Source organism: Herpailurus yagouaroundi, unplaced genomic scaffold (assembly GCF_014898765.1).
Source record: "Herpailurus yagouaroundi ecotype Mexico unplaced genomic scaffold, PumYag 142, whole genome shotgun sequence".
NCBI classification, from domain to species: domain Eukaryota; kingdom Metazoa; phylum Chordata; class Mammalia; order Carnivora; family Felidae; genus Herpailurus; species Herpailurus yagouaroundi.
Genome location: NW_024412397.1, coordinates 18,953,465 through 18,966,720, shown reverse-complemented (window position 1 = coordinate 18,966,720; position 13,256 = coordinate 18,953,465). Strand labels below are relative to the sequence as shown.

Here is a 13,256-nt window from a genome sequence, read left to right as displayed (position 1 = left end):
TCAAACCTTAAAAAAATGAGTAAGAGATAGCATCTATGGAATATGTGTGTGCTCTCAACATTCATTACTCAAATTAACATTTCCATTAAGAAGAGAGTCTAGGAAGCCTCTGACTTAGGAGAGAAGATACACTTTTCAGCCAAGGGAAACCTTTATGCCCCATTTTCACTGGTAAATTTCTTTTTTTAATGTAAAGATAGCAATTTCCTATGGTACTACTAAGTGTAGGTGTTTTTCCCTGGGAGAAAACTGGCCAAGAGCAGTAAAAACTTTTATAAACAATGTTGCATATGTTAAGCACAACCAATAATTTTAGATGTCTATAGCATTTAACTGTTATGAAATGAAAGTTTTTAAAATGTCAAATGTCATGTTTATTTTTCCTTTAAAGTAGTTTTTGGTTCTTAAAATGTTTATAGCTTGGGGAACATTTTATTAATTTTTTTTTTTTTTTAACTTCAAGGGGTCAGTGGAAACAGTGCTTATGTCTATTGAATATCATGGTTTTTTGTAGAAAATAGAACCACCAGTTAGTCATCGTTACATAATGTTTTTCCTTTTAAGACCAGTTTAGTGATTTCCTTACTTATTTTTTGCTTTTACTTTCCATTTTGCTTTCTCTGAACATACGGTAGCAAAAAGCTTTATTTTAGGCTGTAAGCTTAAATTTTTGCCTGAGAGTAGTGATGTTACATGATGTGTAGTTACGTCTTCTGTATCTCTTGGCATTTGAGCAAGTCTTTGCTGAATTAATTGTACTCCTTGAGTCTTCCAATATCTACAGTAGACTTTATATTATAGTCTCGTCATTTTGCTGTTGCTGAGTCATAGCACCCAGAAATGAAACCAAGAACACCTACACAAAAAGATTATGCTGGAATATACATGTGTACAGATATGTATTTTCTTGTGGTACAGATTAGGCATGTTAGAATGCAGTAATTTTTTAACACCATGCCACATTAATTCTGGTTTGCGTTCCTTTTGTTAAAAATTGTATGTATAAAATCTTTTCATGCAGTTAATTGATAAGAGTACATGTAGCTGTTATATTCCCAGTCACTCGTTCTCTAAGGACATGCCTATGTGAAATGGACACTGGGGTGTCACTTTACAGATGTGATGATTATTGCAGAGCTGAATGTTAGCAAAGCCTTCCTTATGGCGTCTGTCATGGCGAAGTAAATAAGCGTCCTGAAGTTAACGTGACAAAATTGTTCGGTGTTTAAAGGGCCTGTCTTTGGCCTTGCTGGAATCCTGCCTCCCTCCCAAGCGGCACCCTCAGTTCCTTCAGTCGCCCTAGTTTACTGGAGTCCACTTTTTTTGCTGGTATCTCATTGCCAAAGAGTAAGGGTTCTGCTGGATTGCTAAGGAGGCATGCTCAGTAGCAGGTTTTTCTGATTTGGCAGAAAGCAATTGTATTTTGTTTATTAATTTAATAACGTGTATTGCACACCTACTGTGTATCAAGTATAGCTAGGCCCTGGGGCTACCGTGAGGAATGAGATGGTATCCTCAGGGAGCCCACAGGGTCTAATAAGGTCAGTGCTTATTAAGGTAAATAATTCCAGGGTGCTGTGTTATGTGCTAGAGTAGAATTACATACCAGAGAGAGGGTTGGGGATATGGAAGGCTTAGAAAGTTTCACAGATGAGAAAGCAGAATAATAATAACAACAACAACAACAACAATAATAATAATTAATAATAATAATAGAATCTGAGGAAGTTTCATAAAAGGGAAGGCAGACTAATAATGATCTCCTTCTATTAAAGGAGAAAAATGTTTTGATAAAAGTGGCTGCCAAACAATTAGAAGGATTTGTCTCCCACAAGGGTTTGAGTCGGTGGGGGCAGAAGCGGTGATGGGTTCTGGGAGAGCTTCACAGAAGAGTTAGTGGGGTGAGCTTCACAGAAGGAACAGGAGTGTGCCATCGGGAATTGCGGAAAGAACCAGACCAGTAGATGTCTGGAGATGCAAAAGTATAGCGAGAGTTTGGCAAATGCTGGGTGGTAGTGGCCGGAATGTAGGTTGAGGATGAAAGTCTAACATAGTGCCAGAGTCTAGGGCTTTGAATTCCATACAAAGGAATTTGGCCATTATTCTGTAAGTAATGGAGAATCAACAGAGTTTCAGCAAAAACATGTAATTCTTTGGCCAGAATGTAGTTGATAAGACACAATCGTATGAAACTTCAGATTTATAACAAACAGTTGTTAGCTACCTCTTAAGAAATTATGTTAGATATTACTACAGCTGTGAATATATAAGCTACATAGGCCCATTTATGTGAGAGTCAACCCATAAGCAAAGAAAGATGATTAACAATATAAGGTTGTGGATTATACTAAATGTTTGTTAGAATAGGCAATAAATTATGGAGGACTTCAGAGAACATTAAGCTCAGATGGGACCTCAGAAGTTTTACAGATGCCATGCTACCTATTGGCTGATTTGTACTAGGTTGATAAATGAACAAAAACAAAGATATCAACATATCAACAGAAGTTAAAATTATTTTATTGAGTATCTGCCAACGTCTATGCCATTGTACTGGGTGCCTTACAGCGCTTATGAGCCCTCTACTTATAAGTGCCCTTCACTAAATATGAAACTGCAGTCAAAGTCAATGATGTGAATATCTGTGGCCCAGTCAGGTGGCATTTGTTTTTAAAATCTTTATATAATATTGTAGTCTTTTTTTTTTGTTCATTTTTCTTCTTTCCTTTACCCGATTATAAAGACGCTATGGGTTTTAGCTTAGGCCAACTTCTGTAATGTTGCTATATACCACTATTTAGTTGTTATGGTTGGTAGATCAAATCTTAAAAAGGTGTTAAAAAAAACTTCATTTAATGTTATTTTTAAATGACATATTCGTCAAAGCACCCAGGAGAATGCTCGTGATTTAGATATTCAGAGAATGTTAGTTTCCTATGGGTCTCTCTATCTTAACAGTAATGTAAACACCAAAACGTATATAAGAAATTAGTTAATAAAGATTTGAAAGTATTTTACAGGCATAAAGAGTATACAGAATGGCATTATTTTCATATATGTAAAAATTGGTTTACTTCTCAAAATATTAAATAATTTTTAATCAATATTGCAAAGGTGAGTCTAACATCTAAAGTTAGGAGCTAATGTAGTATTCTGAAGTCATCAAATATTTAAAAATCGAAAGTACTTTGACTTGGGTTATACATAAAATTCAGTTTTCTGTGAGTACTGCAAGGAAGTAGCATCATCGAACGCTGAATAAGCCTGAGATTGGTTTTCTTGGCTTTTTGTTTTGTTTTTTAAACTTGACTGATATGCATCTGTGTTTTGAATTTTCAGTTCAGGATTTTTTTTTTTTTAATTTTTTTTTCAACGTTTTTTATTTATTTTTGGGACAGAGAGAGACAGAGCATGAACGGGGGAGGGGCAGAGTGAGAGGGAGACACAGAATCGGAAACAGGCTCCAGGCTCCGAGCCATCAGCCCAGAGCCGGATGCGGGGCTCGAACTCACGGACCGCGAGATCGTGACCTGGCTGAAGTCGGACGCTTAACCGACTGCGCCACCCAGGCGCCCCTCAGTTCAGGATTTTAAAATTTTAATTAAAATTAATACTCTAACATTGAATTGGCAGTGTCTCTGAGATTTTCCTTATTGTTGGCAACTTGGCAGTTATTTCGCAGATTGCATGTTACAATAAAATTTCCATCTTACTGTTGTCCTGAAAGTCTTGGGTTTTAGCTTAGGGTGATCTCTGTATGTTGTTATATACCAAGAGTCAATCTTATTCGGGTTTGCTTATTGATTCATTTATTCATTCAGATTTATTAATGGTTAGATAACTCCACATGTAATTTAATGAACGGTGAATTCATCTACTCAGTTATATTGTTAGCCGAATTTCTTTGTTCTCTGACATATTTATTCAACCCTATTTATTTAAAGTTTATTTATCTTGACAGAGAGTGCCACGCATGCATGCAGATGGGGGAAGGGGCAGAGAGAGATAGAGAGAGAATCCCACGCAGCCTCTGCACACACTGTAAGCTCGGAGCCCAATGCGGAGCCCATCCCACCAACTGTGAGATCGTGACCTGAGCCGAAATCAAGAGTGGGGCACTCAAGCGACTGAGCCACCCCTGTGCCCCTATTCAAAACATATTTAAGATTTAAGTTACAAATTGTAAATTCACTGAAAGAAAGAAGGAGTGATACAAAAAGTTTGATTTTCCTAGTTTGGTTTAAATAATAGCTTTTCTGTTAACTGTTAAAAGTTTTTTCGGTATCGTCTGCTTGAAAGTAGAGATGCATTAGAACACATGCCAGCAAAATTTGATAGACACTCCTCCTTATCACTGACCGAAAAAGCCCATTTGCTGATTTTATTAAAACATGAGGTTACAGCAAGGTATAAAAGCATAATTTGCTAAAGGTAAGCCCTAAATTTGAATGTAAGCTTAGTAGCTAGTGTGCAAAGAGGGGCAGACCACCCATCCCTAAGTGTTCGTCTGATAGAACAGTTATTCAAAACAAGCATAACTCTAAGCTTGAGATCAGGATGCAACTGAGAGTCTTCATATAAAAGACATAAAACATATATGCAGTTTATAGACCCTGCAGTTTTGGAGATTTCGTGACTCTCGAGAATGTGTTAGAAGGACGCTCACACAACTAAATATTAAACAAAGTATGATCAGTGCTCATTAGTTGAGAGAAGTAGGGGTGCCTAGTCGGTTGAGCATCCGACTTTGGCTCAGGTCATGATCTCACAGCTCGTGAGTTCTAGCCCCACGTCAGGCCCTGTGCTGACAGCTCGGAGCCTGGAGCCTGCTTCAGATTCTGTGCCTCCCTCTCTCTCTCTCTGCCCCAACCCACTCGCATTGTCTCTGTCTCTCTCAAAAATAAATAAAAACATTAAAAAAAAAAAAAAAAAAGATTAGTTGAGAGAACTAAGGACCCAGCTGAGAAGGTGAAATGTGAAAACCAGCATGGAGTACGCACTCCCAGTCAGGCCCCGGGGGGGAGTAATGGTCTCTAAGTGTGGTTCCTAGACTGTCTTCAAGAGAATTATCTGATTTCTAGGATCCACCTGAGAGACACTACCTCAGCCTGGTGCGAAGCCTGGGAAGCTATACTGAGCAGCCTGGTGATTGTTAAATACACTCACGTTTGAAAACGAGTACTCTAATAATCCAAATTGAGAAACACAAAACCTGAGTCCTTGTTCTTGATGACCATGTTCTGTTATACAAAACCGTGGACCCTTGAATGTTTATTGGTTTGTATATCGAATAAACTCAGAGGAACTCCAAGGAAGCACCTGAAGACATTCCTTCACTTCCTCGGTTCTAGTCATGCACCATTAGTTTTTAGAGTTGCCCTTAGACCGTATCACACAGTGCCTGCCAAAGACGTTAACTTCCCACTGGTCATTGATTGGCTTTTATCTAAAACTCATTTGGAAAAAAAAAAAAAAAAAGAAAACTTAGGAGCTAGTTTAAAAAACACATAGTCCATCAAAACGCGTGTTCCATTTATTCCTCTACATGTTCTAATTTATATGCCAAGAGTAAATTAAACCGTCAGAGAGCTGCCTTGTTCGGACCACATGTCTGGTCTCCTTTGCAGTTCTGTGCCCAAGTTCCTCTTCAGCATCATGCCTGCAGTCACGTTGAAGAATCTTCCAAGAGGGTGTCATATGAAGATCGCCGGTGCATTGATTGTAGGGATCAATGCTGATGTCCCCAGCACTTTGCTTACTGTCCCTTCTGTGAAGACTCAGGACATATCTTTTAAACTCGGATAACAAGCACTTTTTGTTCGTTTTGTCCTAAGGAACCAGTATGTGTATTGTTTTTTGTGTCTGTTCTTTCTTCTACATAACCAGGGTTAATTTTGCTTTGGCCCTTAGGTAGCTCAAAGCCAGATCTTTGCCTGATTTTCAGTAAGTCATGAAAGTGACTTACGTCACCCATATTATATCTTTCCTCGTCGTCACACCTCAGGTGGCTTTCTTTCCTGCCTTTTTACTGGATTATGGTGTTCCATATAAGCTTCCCTAAGTCCTTTGTGTAGTATGTGACTATATATGTATATATGTGTATATGTGAAATGGACACATATCTTAAATTTTACTTCAAAAGCCATGGAAACAAAAATAATTGTATGCATAATACCAGTGATGATTATCTTCTAAACATTTTTTAAAAAGTCTTTCTATTAACTGCAGTATCCTAGATCTTCGTGGAGTAGTTTATGTATCTGTAGATACTCTCCTATATTATTTAGTGAAAGATCCAAAAATCACATTATTTTAACTGCTGTATAAACTTTATAGTCATAGATTTAAATATTTCCTAATAATTCACATTTTGGTTCCAGGGATGTTATTAATAATATAGAAGCATCCATTAATAATAGAAGAAAATTACTTAAATTTCACTGCCCTTGAGAGACTGTAGCACACACATCCTTCAAAGAGCTGTTACACAAAATAGTTCTGCTGCCAGATTTTTCATCACTATAACAAATAAGGCTATATTATTATATAGGAAATACACTGCATTCTTTTTAGAACACAGATACATTATCAGTAAGATTCTTGAAACAGTGAATTACTTTTATATTTATGAATGAGCCGAATCAGAGGTACAGTCAGGTAACTTATTTAAGAAATGAATTCCTCCAGATTCTCGCCTGTCTCACTGGCCTTTTCTTCGCCATCATCAGGCTTCTACATGAGGCCTCATTCGGCCCTCTGGGTAATTGTTGTTAGAGACAGAAGTCCAGAGGGTCTGAGTAATTTACATTTAATTGCCTGGACTAGAAAAAATACAGCATCCTTAGTTAAAAATGCCCTAGACACTAAGAAAGTAGAACCAATTTTTTTCAAGGAGTGGAGGATATGCATCACTGAAGTTTCTTCAGAATTTCCTTTTTAAAATGTAGTTACCAACTGCTATGTTGCTGAACTTGAATATCCTTATGAAGTCCCTCATACAACAGACCATCAGCAACACTGAGCATGCTATGTTTGATTCGGTTTGATTAATCAACCTCTGTTGGTCACCGTATAAACACTGACTCATTCTACATGGCTATATTTGATACAGTAGCCTAAAAAATCAAAGTGCAGAAATGCACAGGTGTTCCTGAACTAAGAGAAAAACAGTATACCACACATACGTGCGACATGTACTTGTTCTAAAGTGAATACAGGTGTGTTATTCATTTTGTAAAAATATTCTTTTGCTAGTCTCAGAATAAAAAAAATTAAGCTCTTGGAAGCTACTGCCTATCAAAGCTCCATTAGGAAAGAAAAGAAAATACCTCCGGAAATATAACGTAATTATAATGTGATGTTTAAATTTAAGACTGTTTTATTACGTTCTTGTGTACCAGTGGTGACAAAATGCATAGCACACAAAGGATTAGGGATTTAATAATGAAATTGTGAGTTGATGAGAAAATATGATTATATTTGGAGATATAAAAAGTTCCAGGATTTTTTCATAGCAAAAATTACATACATATGCCTCTAAATGCAATTTTTAGTCACGACTCCTCAGTTATGCACATTATAAGTAGTTTGGAGGGGCTTTTGTATCTACTTCCTTTAGAGTGCCCTTAGCAAAAAGTAACCAAAAGCCGTACGCCCCAGAATTCCCGGATAGATCCTTATTTCATGCATTTTTATTTTAAGTTGAAGCAATTGATTTGCAATATAACTAAGAGTGATGCAACTTTTATGCTTTTGAAAGACTTGTCAAATAAATTCACAGATTCAAAAGAAATCTTTTGTTGGGCTCTGTCCCAATTTTTGGTTCAGAAAGTATGAACTCTTGACATAGGCACTCCATAGCGGAGGGTGGATAATGATACCAGCTCTGCCACTTAATATGTTGAGTCCTTAATTTCCACAAAATAAACGACACCTGTCATTTCACCTAAGCAGTGGCCTGGCTGCAATATTTTCATAGAATGACAAGTTGTAGAATGGTGAACCTGAAAACGACCTTATGTCACGCATTACGTACTCCTGTCCTTCATTTTACAAACGGACAAATGTATGACTTTTTATGCTGACAGTGAGACGACAATAAAGCCCAGCTCTGCTCAGCAGATCCCACACCTGCTCTGTGTCCTGCAGAGGAGAGAGTCCACGGGCGTGCACACATCAGGCGACATACAGAGTTGGGCCATCTTATCAGAGGGCGACATGGCTCCTGTTGTGTTCCAGGCGCTGGTCTCTTCCTGCCTCACTCTCATTCCATCCTCTTTCCCCATCTTGGACTGTGCTCTCTGGAGAACCCTGCTGTCACTGTGTCTTCTCTTCCGCCTGGCACCTAGTCCTCAGCCTGGACGCAGGCTCTGTTATCTCCCATTGAACAATCCTCCCTTCCCTCCACATATCACCTGTCTGCTGCCTGGTCTCTCTTCTCTCCTCTGCCAGGAAAAGGAGTCTGTACTCTGTCTATTTTGTCACCTCTCCTGCCCTCTTGGCCCACTCTGATCTGATATTTGCCCCCACTATTTTGCTTACCTCTCTCTCTATCCCTCTGGTTAAACTTTTTTGATTGTCCAATGTTTTTTAGTCTTCAGGGACTCTCAAACTTTTTGGTCTCAGAACTCCTTAAAAAGTAAAGACCCAAAAGAATTATTTGAAATACTGAATGCAGTTCATGTTGATATAACAGCATATTTTTATGAAAAATAACTACTTTGCAAAACAAACCAAAACAAAAACCCTGAAAAAGTAGCATTGCTTAACATTTTTATAGATTTCTTTCATGTCTGGCTTAATAGGAGACAGGTGGATTTTCACATCTCTGCCTGTCTTTAATCTGTTGCCATATGTTGTTTTAATTGAAGTACGTGGTGAAAAATCTGGCCTCACATAGACATAGAGTTGAAAACAGGAGGAACATTTCAATAGCCTTTTAAGATGATTTTGCATCTTCTTTAGCAGTTCACTAAAGCTCAGCATGTAGTCATTTTTAAAGGTTAGCTGCAATGTAGACTCTGTAATCATAACAAACTTTTCATATTGTTATATTTAATCCGTTGGTATATCTTGCACTTTGAGAGGGTCTTTCCCCTCTGGGTGACTTTATAACATTACGCATCTGCCTTTGGAAAATATTGGTAGCTGAATTTGGGGGATTGTCCATATATTGTCACATTGCAGCACACATTACCAAAACACTTGGCTAATATTACCGTTGATCTCATCAAAAAGTCAGTGAGAATTGGGAAGCTAGAACTCTAATTTTTACCTGAGAGCGTCAGTCTTATCATTGACAGCAAATTCTGTCGGTGGTTTCTCTGGACAGGAATAAAGTAGTTCATTTTCAAGAAAATGTCTGCCGAATGCTCAAGTCCAAATATGCACAGCGTGTCTCTGTGTTGTACGTTCAAGCACGAATGGTGTCGTGTGAAGAACAGCTGGTTTGTAGCTTTTGCACCTCAGCCCTGCCAGTGTCCTTTCCTGACACAACCGTCAGGCTTCAGCGTATGCCAGAAGTGCTTTCTGCACGCTCGCCATTGGATCACACTGCATATTCAGTTCAACACTGAACTTGTTTAGTTCTCTTTACTGCCAGCGCGTGGCTGCGGGAATGTAACAACGGCCGGTAGAGTTTGGTGCCGCGGCCTTGATTCAGGCCGCCGTGCCAGCAGCTTTACTTTTCACTGCTTTTACATCATCAGAGCAGCGTCAACGCAATGAACGGGTCACGTGACGTCTCAGTATCTTCCAGAAGTAGTTTTGCTCTCGCAAACTTTTGCCAGGAGCGCGAGGCCCCCACCCGCAGATCCCCCTTTGAGAACCGCTGATTTAGCAAACTAGCCTTTTGTTGGACCGAAGCGTGAAACTTACTTCTTCTTAATTAAAACTCTCATACGTACTTTGTGCACCCCTTAGATCCCAGAGATAGAAAGGTTACGTCAGAACCTTTCCTGGGACCCAGCGCCTGGGGAGGAGGTGGGCTAGAGTTGACAAAGACCAGGGATTAGCTTCTCTGAGGCTCCATGCAAATCCTAAAATCGATTCTACTTGCTTGCTTGCTTACTTACTTACTTTATTTATTTGTTTATTTATTAGGATTTTCATTTATTTTTTTATTTAAATATGAAATTTATTGTCAAATTTTTTGTTTCCATACAATACCCAGTGCGCATCCCAACAGGTGCCCTCCTCAATACCCATCACCCACCCTCCCCTTCCACCCCCCCTTCAACCCTCAGTTTGTTCTCAGTTTTTAAGAGTCTCTTATGTTCTACTTACTTTAAAGGATGCTTTACTTTCCTGCTTTCCTCACTCTGCCCACAGCGCAGTGCTGCTCTCAGAAGAGGGCCTCCTTGGGACGCCTCGGTGGCTTAGACGGTTGAGCGTCCAATTTCAGCGCAGGTCATGATCTCATGGTTCATGAGTTCGAGCCCCGGATCTGGCTCTATGCTGACAGCTCAGAGCCCGGAGCCTGCTTCAGATTCTGTGTCTCTTTCCTTCTGCTCCTCCCCTGCTCATGCTGTGTCTCTGTCTCTGTCTCTCTCTCTCTCTCTCAGAAATAAATAAACATTAAAAATTTTTTTAAAAAGAAGAAGAGGGCCTCCTTAAAGAGCCCTGGACATGGGGTGCAACTCAGAGCACTGTGATATATACTACCTGGCAGCAAAACTCCCCACCAGTTAGGGCTCACATTACAGGTGATATTATATTAAATGGGTTAGACCTGCATTTCTTGAAATCACAGTTTCAAATTCAGCGTGCTGATAGCACCTCAGTCTTCTTTCTCTGACTTGAATAGCGCCACGCTTACTTCTTGGAACTTCTGCTCCCGCTACTCCCTCTGACGGAACACTCCTCGTCCAGATCTTGATGCCGCCTCTTTGGTCTCATCATTCAGGTCCACTCCCCCGCCCTCCCCGTCTCACACACCCTCCTCGCCATCGCTGTCACGTTGCCATTTTATCTCATAGAGTTTATATCATCTGAAGTCACCTTGTTCATATCGACGCTTAGTCGTTAGGTGTGTGAGAACAGGGGCCTTTTCTGGTTGCTTTCCTGTTGTGTTCCCAGCAACCCTAGCCGTTGGGGGAATGCACTCCAAGACTCTGTGCCTGCAGGGAGGCTTCAGAGGATCGCCCCTGGGACAGGGGGGTAGTGCAGGCACGCCCAGACCTCTCCACCCTCTTGCCTCAGAGGATCCATCCCTGGGATAGAGCGAGGGCAGGCACACCCGGGCCTCTCCTTCACCCCCTCTCACCTCTCCCATTGCAGCCTCCCCTTCTCAATTTCTTTCCTGCCTCTTCCCAGTCCTAAATCTTGCCTCATCCTGTTGATTCCAAAGTTACCCTGTAGTCTCTTCTTAGCAGCCTAAGTGCTTATTAAGTGTTTAGCTTGCTTTTGTTTCATCGAAACCAAATTCTCAAAGGTACAGAATGTATATGAAATCTTAAGATCTATATTCTGTATATACACACACACACAAACACACACACACACACACACATACACACACACACACACACCTATATATATATGTGAGCGAGAGAATGAGAGCAAGCCTACTTTTTCTTTTCTTTTTTTTTTTTTTTAATGTTTATTTATCTTTGAGACAGAGTGAGACAGAGCATGAACGGGGGAGGGGCAGAAAGAGAGGGAGACACAGAATCTGAAGCAGGCTCCAGGCTCCGAGCCATCAGCACAGAGCCCAATGCGGAGCTCGAACTCACAGACCGTGAGATCATGACCTGAGCGGAAGTCAGAAGCTTAACCAAAGGAGCCACCCGGGCGCCCCATCAAGCCTACTTTTTCAAAGATAGACACTATGTCAACAGTTCTCAACCCTTTTTAAAGTCTCAGGACCCCTTTATACTTACAAATTATTGAGAACCCCCCAAAATTTTTGTTTATGTGGATTATAACTGTCAATATTTGGCATGTTAGAAATTAAAATTAAGAAATTTAAAAGGAACCCATTAAATGTTTATGCAGATAACATTTTAATGAAAAATTATATTTTCAAGACAAAGCAAATTAGAAGAATGGCATTGTTTTGTTTTTTCCAATCTACCATTAATAGAAGCCTGCCAGATTCTCCTATCTGCTTCTGCCTGTGATTGCTCACATCCTGTAACATTTGGAAAAGCCAACTATACACTCGTGAGAAAATGAGAGTGAAAAGGGAACATAGCATCTTAGTGTTCCTGTGAAAGCGGGTCCAAAACAGAGCGTGCTTTAAGAACGGCCACTCTAAGAGTGGCTGTGGGCTGCCTTCCGTGGCAGATGGGTTCTAGATTGTGGGGGCCCCTGCCTCTGCCACACCCAACTGGACAGCCTTGGGCATGTCTGTGGGCTTCAGTTTCCTCCTCTATAAAATGAGAGGCTTCCTAATAACCTGAGGCAAGGTACAACTCAAAAATGTGAAAAATTTTTCCTCATTACTGACTTATTAATATATGATTACCAGTCACTCTATCTCATAATAAAGTTCTGAAACATGTTATGTCATATGCTCCTAATATAGGAATGCTACAGCTGCTTTAATGCCTTCCCTAAAATTCTTTGAAGTAATTAAGTATCAAATCTGAACCTACACTAGATTATTTAATGAACAAAAGACTCAACTAATATGAAAAGTAAGTTAAATATTTTAAAAAGAAGAAACAAGGAATTCCTGTTTTATTATGCTATTTGTTTTAGCCTGATAAAGTTTTGTGGAAAAAGCCACTTAGGTAGAAGTCAGAGCGTAGGTTTCACATAGTATCACCATTGTGCTTTTAACACCATATTATTTATGGTACTTGTAGACAATGAAATATTCAGCACTAAAAAGAAATGAACTGTCAAGCCATTAAAGATATGAAAGAACTTTAAATGCTAATTGCTAAGTGAAAGGAGCCAATCTGAAAAGGCTACATACTGGGTGGTTCCAACTATTTGACATTCTGAAAAAGGCAAAGCTGTGGAGTCAATGAAAAGATCAGTGGTTACCAAGGGTTAGTGGGAAAGAGCGGATGAATGGGCAGAGCACAGAGGATTTCTAGGGCAGAGAACCTACCCTGTGTGGTACTGTAATGGTGGATGCATCATTCTACATTTGTCCAAACCCCTAGAATGTACGATACCAAGAGTGAATCCTAATGTAAACTGTAGACTCTGGCTGATGATAATGTGTCAATGGAAGTTCATTCTTTGTAAAGAAAAAAAAAAAAAAAAAAAAAAGGACCACTCTCGGAAGGTAGATGTTGATAATG

General features: G+C 39.6%; 1 protein-coding gene across 8 annotated transcripts in view; it reads left to right on the top strand.

Annotated features, from left to right (window-relative positions):
- Positions 1-13,256, top strand: part of WDR7 (WD repeat domain 7) — a 354,164-nt gene that overhangs the window by 259,284 nt on the left and 81,624 nt on the right. Inside the window, exon 27 of one of the 8 annotated variants that reach the window (XM_040478726.1) lies at positions 5,628-7,315. The exons of the other annotated variants lie outside the window; for them this stretch is intronic. Coding sequence (XP_040334660.1) covers positions 5,628-5,805 — 178 coding nt within the window. The 3' untranslated portion in view covers positions 5,806-7,315. Of the gene's footprint in view, positions 1-5,627; positions 7,316-13,256 lie in introns of those variants that run through there. 8 annotated transcript variants of the gene reach the window in all.